This window comes from Anas platyrhynchos, chromosome 15 (genome assembly GCF_047663525.1).
Source record: "Anas platyrhynchos isolate ZD024472 breed Pekin duck chromosome 15, IASCAAS_PekinDuck_T2T, whole genome shotgun sequence".
NCBI lineage: Eukaryota > Metazoa > Chordata > Aves > Anseriformes > Anatidae > Anas > Anas platyrhynchos.
In genome coordinates, this window is record NC_092601.1 from 16178163 (window position 1) to 16188284 (window position 10122).

The 10122-nt window shown below is 51.4% G+C and overlaps 1 protein-coding gene across 2 annotated transcripts; it reads left to right on the forward strand.

Annotated features, from left to right (window-relative positions):
- The first annotated feature begins 1054 nt into the window (after window positions 1-1054).
- On the forward strand, window positions 1055-10087 carry AP5Z1 (adaptor related protein complex 5 subunit zeta 1). 2 transcript variants are annotated; one of them, XM_027469490.3, is made up of 17 exons: window positions 1055-1187; window positions 1309-1446; window positions 1821-2007; window positions 3199-3340; window positions 4114-4226; window positions 4399-4567; window positions 4888-5028; window positions 5356-5393; window positions 5479-5641; window positions 5953-6131; window positions 6610-6752; window positions 7569-7712; window positions 7866-7977; window positions 8369-8466; window positions 8649-8781; window positions 8961-9175; window positions 9446-10087. In XM_027469490.3, the coding sequence occupies exons 1-17, from the start codon at window positions 1147-1149 to the stop codon at window positions 9714-9716; spliced, it is 2427 nt and encodes an 808-aa protein (XP_027325291.3). In that variant the 5' UTR covers window positions 1055-1146; the 3' UTR covers window positions 9717-10087. The 2 variants fall into 2 exon arrangements, with proteins under 2 accessions (XP_027325291.3, XP_071880116.1); XM_072024015.1 differs by having other exon boundaries at window positions 1108-1178.
- The last annotated feature ends 35 nt before the right edge of the window (window positions 10088-10122 follow it).

Below are 10122 nucleotides of genomic sequence, written 5' to 3' on the forward strand. Positions count from 1 at the left end.
TTCCAACATTGAATAGCTGTTTTTTTTTTAAGACCACAGTTGACATAAAGTAGCTGCATATGACTTAACATTTCCAAATGCTTAAAACAGAAATGTTTGCTGTGGAGCAAAGATACTCACCCAGAGCCTTTTTTTTTTTTTTTTTTTTTTTTTTTTGGCATCTTAAAATTGTCCTTTCATCTCTGGCTCCCTGTGCACATCAGGCATGTTTCCTAATGCAGCCAGAGGAGAAGGCGTTTGGGAAAATCTGAATCTTCTGCTTGCTCCCCTCTGTGCGTCAGCCTGCTGCCTCTAATAGCTTTGACTGCTAACAGCTGGGATGATGGATGCTGCTGCTGCTGCTTCTGAGGGCAAATGGGAGCTGATGCTTTGGTGGCTAGTTGCCAAGGCACACTGTTAATGAACTTTTATGCTGGGGGAACCGTAGGGCAGAGAAGTACCAGAGGGCAACGCGCCAAGCTGCCTGGCGCAGCGTCCTCTCCTCCCCACAGGCTGATGCAGAGTGCTGCAGTAAGAGCTTCAGGCTTATTAGCAGTCAGGAGGAAAGACGTGTCTAATGGGGAAATGTTAATGCCTTTTAACCTTTTGGAAGCTGTGGAGACCACCTGCCGAGCAGCTATTTATATCATCTCTTGCCCTTTTTGGAGAGCATCGTTTTTGAACGGGTCACAGAAAAGGCTGATGGCATCTTCTGTTGTCACGCTTTCTGCTGTGTCTCTGCCGTGCTTTCTTGTAGGTTTGAATCCTGAGAGCTCTTCTCCTTAATGCTGTGCAGGATGGCATCGGAGCCAAGCTTTGCTTCGAGCTCCTGAACGAGGTGTCTGATGTTTGTGCTGGCTGAAGGCCCTTCTGTAGGGCTCCTGGCCACAGTGAGGGCTGTGCTCCTCACCACGTGAAGACCCAGAGCTGCCCTTCTCCCACCTGGGGAGTAATACCAACATAATCTCAAAACAAATTTACGCAGTGCGTTTTTCCATCACCCCTTTTGGGGTCGTTCAGCGTTATTTCTCCCAATGCCCCCCCCTCTCCCCGGAACCTTCCCTCGGGGGCGGAACCTTTGTAGCAGCACCGCGTCCCCCCGGAGCCATCCGCAGCGGACCGCCCGCCTCTGGGGGGCCGCTTTGGGCGCGGACCGGGGCGGCCGCCATGTTCTCGGCGGCGGCAGAGAGCTTCCTGAGGCAGGCCCGGTACCGGCGGCACGGTTTGGGGGGGGGGGGGGCACGAATCGGGCCGGTCGCTGAGCTTTGTGAGGCTTTGTGAGGGCCGGAGCTCGGCCCTAACCCCCCTGTCGGCTCTCTCCCCCCGCAGGGAGGCCCAGCCGGAGGAGCTGCAGAGGTTCGCCGCCCGCGTCGCCGCCCAGCTGCAGGGCCCCGAGCCGGGCCCCGAGGCCGCCGCCTGCCTGCAGAGGCTGCACCTTGTTGTCGCCGCCAGCAAGTACCCCCGCAGGTCGGTGCGGGCCTCAGCGGCTCTCTGGAGGCCAAACGTTACGGTTTGGGACAAAGCAGGGGGCTGGTGCTTCAAAAAGCACCCTCTCTGGTCTTAAAATACTGGGTTTGGTGTAAAAATAAAGCCTCCTTGGCTGCTTTTTCCCATTCCAAACTAGAAAGCAACCACCTTATTTTGCAGTGTGTGAAGCGAGTGTTTGTGTCCCTGCGCTCCTTCAAGCTGTGTGAAGGGACAAAATTCCGAAGTGAAGATAATAATTGACACATTAACCAGGGTTTCAGTCACGGGAGATCGTCCCAAGGCCATGAATATTCAGAAAATAAACGTATCAATCTGTTGTTGCCTTGCATTGATGCATTACTGTGATGTTGCAGGCTAGATGGCGAGATTGTGGGCCTGCTGCAGAAGGTGCTGTGCTCCCCCAAGTGTCCCGAGCAGATTCAGTTGCTATGTGCGGCCATCCTGAGAGAGATGTCGCCGTGCAACGACCTGAGCCTCTCTTGTGAAAACATTCAAGACCCGAAGCTCCTGAGTCTGGTGTCCTCTGTCCTTTTGGCTCAGGTAAATGACACGCAAGCCATAAGTGTTCCCTCATCGATAGGGATTTGTTTTCTGATTCTTTGTTTTTTTGTTGAGCTCAAGTAGAATGAAAAGTAGTTGAAAACACCCAGGAGAAGCCAGAATTATTTCTGTGCTCATTTAAGGAACTTAATTGTTCTGCTTTGTGTAGGGAAAAAAAAAGGTGCTTTTATTTTCCTTCTAGTATTTGATAACAAAGACTGCTTAAAATTACACAGTCTCTAGGGGCAAGAGATGTGTCAGCAACACAAATAAGCAGCGCTGTCATTTGCAATAGGTAGCAGCAATATATCTGTGGGGTGGGGAGAGGTTGTCTCGTCCTTTTTCCTTCACTGCACAGATCCACAAACCTTAAAATTCCTTGTCTGTATGTTTCTTTCATCAATTTATCCCCACCTATTTGCTAGAGAAGCACGTAAAGTAGCCCCAGTCGTAGATGAGGTTCTGACATGAAGTTTCTCACTGGAAGCTTGCCTGTAATTTCCTAATTGCTTCTAGCGATCAGGTACAGATCTGGCTATTAGATGGGGAGTGTCAGAGTTTGGTGTTTGTTCACTGCCTGCAGCAACCAGCTGTCCAAGACCCTGAGCAGCAGAGAAGGTTTACTTTTTGTTGGCGTGATGACATTTGCAGGGAAAGAAAATCTCTGGGAAGGCTGAGCCCACCTGTCATCGCTAACAAAGTCAGCTTGGACAGAAGGGTCTGATGGCGTCTCAGAACCACAGCTATAACAGCTTTATTTTCCTCGTTGTGAGGATACATCCTGAGCAGAGAGTCCTCTGATGTGTTGCAGCAGTCCATTTTCTGTTCCTAAATTCCTGACTTACCAATTGAGCTAGCAAACAGACCACCTTGGGAGCGGTTAATGCTCTCTGCTCTCAAAACGATGGCTCAGAGCAGTGTTTAATGTGAGGACATCCACTGCAGTTTTTAATTTCCACTTGAGGTGATGATTGTCCACAGACATCTTGCTCCATCCAAGTACTCTCCCGCCCTGGGATCTGTGGATTCACATTGCAGAAGAACTCTGTAATGGGTGATAAAATAGCCTGTGAGTTCTTTTTATCTTTGACATCGGTATTGGTACTTGATCAAAGAGTTTTGTTTTATGTAGCGTTGGTCTCTAGCACCGTTAGATCACCTGCCTACCTTTACCTCTGCTTTACTTTGAAGGGAGACAAGGCTGAAGTGGCTGCTGTGGGGCAGCGTGTCGTGAAAGTCCTTGAAGGAAGGCTGCCCGAGGGTCAGAGTTCTCGGTACCTTCTTCCCATCTTGTCCAACGTCATCAGTCTTTCACCAGAAGCTCTAACTGAAGGTAAATATATAGGAGACCCGGGACTGCTGTCTGGCAGTGATCTGTGGAGTGATCAGAAGGGTCTCTGAGGGCTTTGGATGTGAGCAGGACTTGGAAACGGCTGTTAAAAGTGACGTCTCTGCCACAGGGAAAGTGAACTTCTCGGGGGAGGTACATTCCACCCCTTCAAAAACTGGGCTAGGCCTTCAGCTGCTTGGATTCCTTCCAGGGGCCGGAGTCTCTGCTCTGTGCAGATTTGTGTCAAATGAAGCTGTACCCTAGGCAAGGTTTTCAGATACTGCAGGTGTGTGAAACTGTAGCTGTCCCGAAGAGCTGGCTGAGCAGGCAGGATTACCTGCCTTAGCTTCGGTGTGTCCCGTGTGAGGAATTTCTGCCTTTGTCTGCAGAGGTGAAGCCAGTCGCTGTCTGGATGGGTCTGACAGTGTTTATGCACCTTTGTCCTAATAACAGTTGTGAGCAGAGACAAAGGAAAAACCATCTCTGGAGTGATTTGGTACCAGAAGTCCTTGGTTCCAGCACTCGCTCCCTGACTTTTTCTCTGAGGAAACAGACAAAACAATAACATGGCCAGCAGGGAGAGGACACCAGGACTCTAACGTGGTGTGAGGAGGGTAGGGCATCCACCTTGGGGTGGATTTCTTTGCTGACAGCTGGATCAGAGACGGGTCTAAGCTGGAGAAAAACCACAGCAATTGAAGGGCAGCGGGGGGGCGTTGCAGAGGCTGCTTCTCTGCTTGGTCTTAGCAATGACCTTGTGACTTTTCTTTGTACAGAGCAGACCAATGTAGTCAGCAAAAAGATGGCCGACTGGCTGAGGTATGCAAGCATTCAGCAAGGAGTCGCTCAGCCTTCTGGAGGCTTCTTCTCCAATCCCAGAACCAGGCAGGTCAGTGTTGAATTGCTGCTGTTACCTCATACAGGCATTTTCTAGTCAGCAGCTTGCTGTTACGAGTCCCCCAAATCAACTTATTTTGATAAAGAAGGGCTCAGAGGAGGTTTCTTTGCCTTCTCCTGTGGTCTCTCCCTGTGGGTCTAACCTGCTGCACCTTTTCTCCCAGCCTGGCCCTGTCACAGAGGTGGATGGTGCCATTGCCACAGACTTCTTCACGGTGCTGTCTCTGGCTCAGCACTACACGGAGGACCAGTGGCTCAACATACAGGCCTTCTCCATGCTGCGGAAATGGCTGCTGTGCTACGGGGGCAAGGGGTTGAACGCACCCAGTTCAGGTACGAGCTGAAGGACTGCAGACCGGCGTGGGAAGGAGTATCACAAAACCCCCTGACTGATCCTTAGCGACCCTTTTGTAAGGGGTTGCTAACTCAGTGGGTTCCCCAGTTTCAGGCAAAATGCCATGAGTCCCTGAGAAAAAAGGCTCAGGGGGTGGAAGACAACATCTCCTTATAGTTCCTGTGAGAAAACCTTCTACCCCAACATCCTTTACTTCTCAGTGCACCTGGGGACAGACAGCTCCCTCTCTGTTGCTCAGCAGCTAGCGAGCTACAGTGCCCGTGATGGGACCTCATATGTGGTAACGTTTTTTCTGTAGGTAGCCGATCAGAAATGGACAAATCTGTTATGTCCATGGTCTCAACTGCATCCACATCCAGTCACCTGCTTCCCCCGAAGGAGCGGCTCCGGGAGAAAACCTTCGAGTACTGCCAGCGGCTTATTGAGCAGAGCAACAGGCGTGAGTTTTGCTTTGGAGCCTTTTTGGTAGTGTTGTTGAAAATGCTTCTGCTTTGCTGCTTCTGTGGGCTGGGATCTCACTCTCTGGAGCCCACAGGCCGGCTGGAGACACGGGACTGGCTGCAGCTGCTGGTGAAAGCCAGTGACCATCCCCGGGCTGGGATTTTGGGAGGGATTTAGAGGCAATGCCCTCGTTTTGCCTCCAACCCTTGATCTGCAGGGGAGCTATAGAGCCTGGTTCTTATTAGCCTGGAATTGGGATCAGTATGTATTCCCACCTGTCTTGAAATTTGGATTAGAGTTTAACTTTGACTTCTGTCTCTGGCAGAGGCCCTGAAGAAAGCTGATGGAGACCTGCAGAAAGCTGTAAGTACGCAGAGGTGGGGCTGAAGCTCTGGGAAGCTGTGCCATGGCTTCCCCCACTCTGACCTGACTCTCTGTTCTCCTGCAGTGTCTCATTGAGGCGGTGACCATCATGGACATCATCTGCAAACAGGACTCCTCCTACGTGTACCGCGCGGCTGCCTTCCTGAAGGTCCTGCACAGCAGGATCAGCAGCGATGCCACTTATGCCAGGGCTCTGCTGCCCATTGCCCAGTTCTTCCTGAATCACGGTGAGCCATCAGCTCTCCCCCTCTCTTCCAAGATCTAGCATTCTAACAGCACAGCCTTTTGTCCTGGCAGTTTGCTGGCTGCCAGAGGTCATAATTGAGCCTTGGCTATACTGTAGGATGGTGATCCCATGCCTGGAGACCCAGGAGCTGGGCTGTCCTTTGTGTGTGTGTGGCTCTTTTTCTTTATTTTGTTGTTTTTGTTGCTTTTTAAGAAAAACATGCTCCAAACTTAGCTTTTCCATATCCCCTAGAGCCCCTGTTGGCAGGGCTGCTGGGTGAGCTGTGCTCAGGAATGTGCTGTATCCTCCCAGGTGAGATGGCAGCTGTGGACTCAGATGCAATCTACAAACACTTATTCACTGATATCCCGGCTCAGCTCTTCCACAACGCATCCCTGGCCTTTGAATTTGTCCTGTTCTGCAAAGAAAACAGCCGGCTCTTCACTGAGACCTCCAGCATATTCAGGCAGAGCTTCCCAAACCTCTTTAAGGTACAGTTTGCAGGAACAGCACAGGAGACAGCCTGCTGCACTTCCCTTCTGTGCCTCTAGAACCTTCTGTTTGCCCTTCAGCACACCCCAGAGCCTGCTCTGTGCCTGTGTGAGAGGTGAGAAGCAAGTGTGAGTCTGAGGTGGAAAGAGGGTTCTGATTGTGATTAGCACTGCCAGGAGAAGAGAGTCTGGTTTAGTATTACAAGCAGTGAGCACAGTTGGGACACAGCAGTTTGTTTTTGGTAAACTTCAAGAAGTTGCACCTTGGCAGCCACTGAATCAGCTGCTAGATGCATGTGGTGAGCCACCAGCAAAATCCCCAGCTCTTCACTGAATCCCTAGTTTTCTCCGTTTTTGCTCTTTAGAAGTGGTTTTCCCTTTCCCATCCCTTTTAATCACAGTTTGAGAATTGTCTGGGCTGCATGGTGGAGCACAGGGGACAGGACAGTACAGAACTTTTTTGCTTTTTTTTTTGCAGTTCCTGGCGTGGAACAGCCCACCTCTTATCTCTGAGTTTGTGGACCTTCTCCCATTTCTGCTGGATGCAGGTACAGCCATTGAGATCTTCCATTTGCTGCTTGACCTGCCCTGCCTGACAGCGGCTCTGGATGTCCAAATGAGGTAATGCTACCTTCTCTTCCTCTCTTCTTCTCTTCCACTTGCTAATCAGAGTCTTGACATTGACCACACTCTTCTCTAAGCCTCAGCTGCCCTCTGGCTGCTGCTGTCAGAGAGTGAGAGGAATTTATTGCAGTCAGGTTAACACAAAGCTGCACAGGCATCAGCCTGGTTATCCCAGTAATGTGGTGTGCATGGGAAGAGAGGTTAACCAGCTCTTACTCTTTAATACTGGACTGCCTCTGAGGTTTAGGGAGTTGTAATTCCCCTCTCTATATCCAGCTCCAAACTGTTGCCTCGTGCTGCTTGGAGTGTCTGCATGTGCCACTGCCTTGACACAGAGGTGTGGACTAGCTAGTCTTCCCTCCTTGCCCTTACCCCTTTTTAGTGCCTCTGTTCTCCTGGAGGCAGACAGAAGTTCATTCTAAAGTCATTAGGGAGTGGAGGAGTCTGTATCTCCGCTCTTCATTTTCTTCCCTGTCATTAGCAGCTCCTTCTGGAGAGCTTAGAAAAGGGAGTCATCCAAGAAGCAAGAAGTTGGTGGGCTTTGGTGCCTGAGGGTGCAGGGTGTCATTTTCCTATTTCCCAGAAGTGATACAGAAGCAGTTCTGGAACTATTGCCTGAATCCAGGGCTCTGAGCTCAGTGTGGGGACTTTTTCTCATCACTTCAGACACTCTGGTTCTCTGGCTTCCAGGGTGCCTGGGTTAGACCAACCTGCTGTCCCTGTTTCAGTGTTAAAGATATTCCACTGTTATGATCCAGCTGCAGCCTGGATCATTCTCACAATTCATCACGTTCTGTGTTTGCCTCCTGCTAGGTCAACCTCTGCTTCCGAGAGGGCTTCCAGCGACCCCGCTGTGAAGCCAGCCACCTGCCTGGAGGCCTTTCGCCATCCCCTCTACAAGAGTGCCTTCCAGTACCTCCTCCGCATCGAGTCTGCTCCTGAAGAGTCTCCAGAGAGGTAGGAGGCTGATGCAGGGGACTGCCACGAGGGTTTGGGTCAGCTTTCCAGGTCTAGGAGGCAGCTCTGGGACTGTTGAGAAAGGCTTTGTGGGGGTGTAGGGAAGGGAGGCCTGGAGAATAGTTGGGAACAGGCCTTTTTTGTTGCCCACAGGCTGATTCCACTTCGGCAGCTGCTGGGATCTCTGGCCAGCAGCCCAAGGGTTGTGCAGTGTGCAGATACCGTCCCTGTCTTACTGGAGCTCTTTTTCAGTGTGGTGGCAGAGGTAGGCCCTTCTGGGGAAATCCCAGGTGTGCTGTGGGGATTTCTTGTTACATGAAGAACGGTCACAGACACAAAAATACTAAGACACTGCAACTTCAAGAGAGAGATGTATGAGGGGATGATGGGATGGTCTAATTCTAGCCTAGACCACACTGAGCTGCTCACTGCATCCAGAAAGCAGAAAAGCTCCATGGTGCCGTGTTCACACTGTTCTCAGCCAGCTGTAATAAAGGAGGTGCACGTGCAGAGTGATTGCGTGGCTGCCTTTGTGCACTGCTCCCTTCGTGCTAAATCAGGCTATTTCTATGCTAACTTAGTCTTCTCTGGCTGGTTAGTTTGTTTTTTTGGCTGCTGGGAGTCACTGGTGTTGCTGAAGCGTGGGCTGTTCTCAGTTTGCAGATGGTCCGCTGATAAACCAGCTGGTGGTGCTGCTGCTGCAGAGGAGCGACCAGCTCTACGACATCCCAGCGTTTAAAGATGACGTGCACAGGTGAGACGAAAAGGGAGGCATGGCCATGCTCTCAGCCCTCCCTCTGGCTGTGGCCTGGCTTCCAAGGACAGCCCAGGAGCTGTTTCAGTCGCTGCTGAGGCTCATCTGGGGAGGGTGCAAAGTGGGACCCCCTCAGCCCTGCTGGATCCCATGGTCTGAGCTCTCTGTCTCTTCTCTTCCAGGGTGCTGAGCTCACAGCTGGTGATGCTGTGCAAGCTGCATCCTGCACTCATTGTGGAACTGTCCAAGGAGCTTCTGGAGTTCTCGGGGACTGTCAGCAACATCCAGAACAAGGAGGCTGTCTTCACCCACGTGGTAAGTGGAGCCTGCTTGCGTCTGCCCCAGGGCGCTCCAGCTGCAGTGCAGTCTGTTGGTTGCCTTCCCTTTCCTCCTCTACTCTGTCCTAGCATTAGATACTTTGATTTGCCATTCCCTAAAAATGATAAGATCCCATTTCCTGTGCTTTTCCCTGAGCACATTCACCTTTGTTTCAGGTCTGGGCTATTGGAGAGTACATGTCTGTGTCCTACGACAAGCGCTGCACTGTGGAGCAGATCAACAGGTTCTTTGAGACACTAGAGGCCGTGCTGTTTGAGGTCACCCAGGTCCGACCCCTGGCCAGCATTCCCAGCTATGCTCCCCGTGCCATCACTGTCCTTATGACTGCCTTGACCAAGCTGGCAGCTCGCAGCCAGGACTTGATCCCCAGGTGAGGGCAGAGGGCTGAAACACACGGATCTGATGAGTCCGAGCGCAGATGTTTGCCGGTGTTATACAATGGAACCTGAAACTAAAAGAGGACTAAGAAAAAAGTTGTGGAGGAGCAAAGTTTGGGGAAGTGGGATTCATCTGGTGACTTAACGCTCTGTGCACCAGCAGGAGGGGTGGTTGGCTTCTGGTGTTTGCCTTCAACAAGCTTTTGGGGTACGCAGGGTGTGAAGATCCTGCCAGCTGAAGTTCGTGTCCTTCTCTTCTGCAGAGTGTCCTTGTTCCTGGCCAAGATGAGGACGTTTCTGCAGAGCCCTGCTGTCACCTCTGTGTACTGTGAAGAGGACCGTGAGGAGATCCTTACCCGTGCAACCGAGCTGATGAACCTGCTGAAAATGCCAAGCGTGGCTCAGTTTGTCTTCACGCCATCTGTGGATGCGTCCCGCAGCCGGTTTCAGAAGGAGGTGAATGACACCCTCCCTTCTGCCCTGAGAATAGTGACCCGGCTCCTCGAGCCAGCTCCTGGCTTTGCGTCAGGCTGAGGGTTTGGGGTTGCTGGGAAGCTCCAACCTCATCTGTGACTGATCTGACAAAGCCACACTCGAGGCTCAGGCCCTGCTCTGAGCTGGGAATGAGGAACCATGATCGTGAGTGAAACAGAAACCAGGAATAAGTAGAGCTGAGGCCGCTTTTTTGGTCTGAGCCTGTTTGTACATCTCTCTTCTAGCACTTCTTGTTTTTCTACCTCCTGCGTTTGTCCTACCTCTCCTTGGCCAGTATGGATTGAAAATACCAGTGGATTTGTGTGAATGGGGCGAGTGAGTGAGTGCCTGCATTAATCCCCTGCTAGCACATTTCCTGTGTGAGGTGGGGGAAGCAGAAGTGACTCCATTAAATCTGTTGTGAGCTCTCACTTGGCTTCTGTCTTACTGTCACAGTGAACGTGTA

Bases quoted from the DNA above. Each gene is read 5' to 3' on its own strand.
- AP5Z1 (XM_027469490.3), top strand. From the start codon at position 1,147: ATGTTCTCGGCGGCGGCAGAGAGCTTCCTGAGGCAGGCCCG. The intron at 1,447-1,820 runs GTCGGTGCGGGC...GTGATGTTGCAG, and splicing joins GCCAGCAAGTACCCCCGCAG to GCTAGATGGCGAGATTGTGG. The intron at 9,176-9,445 runs GTGAGGGCAGAG...TCTCTTCTGCAG, and splicing joins AGCCAGGACTTGATCCCCAG to AGTGTCCTTGTTCCTGGCCA.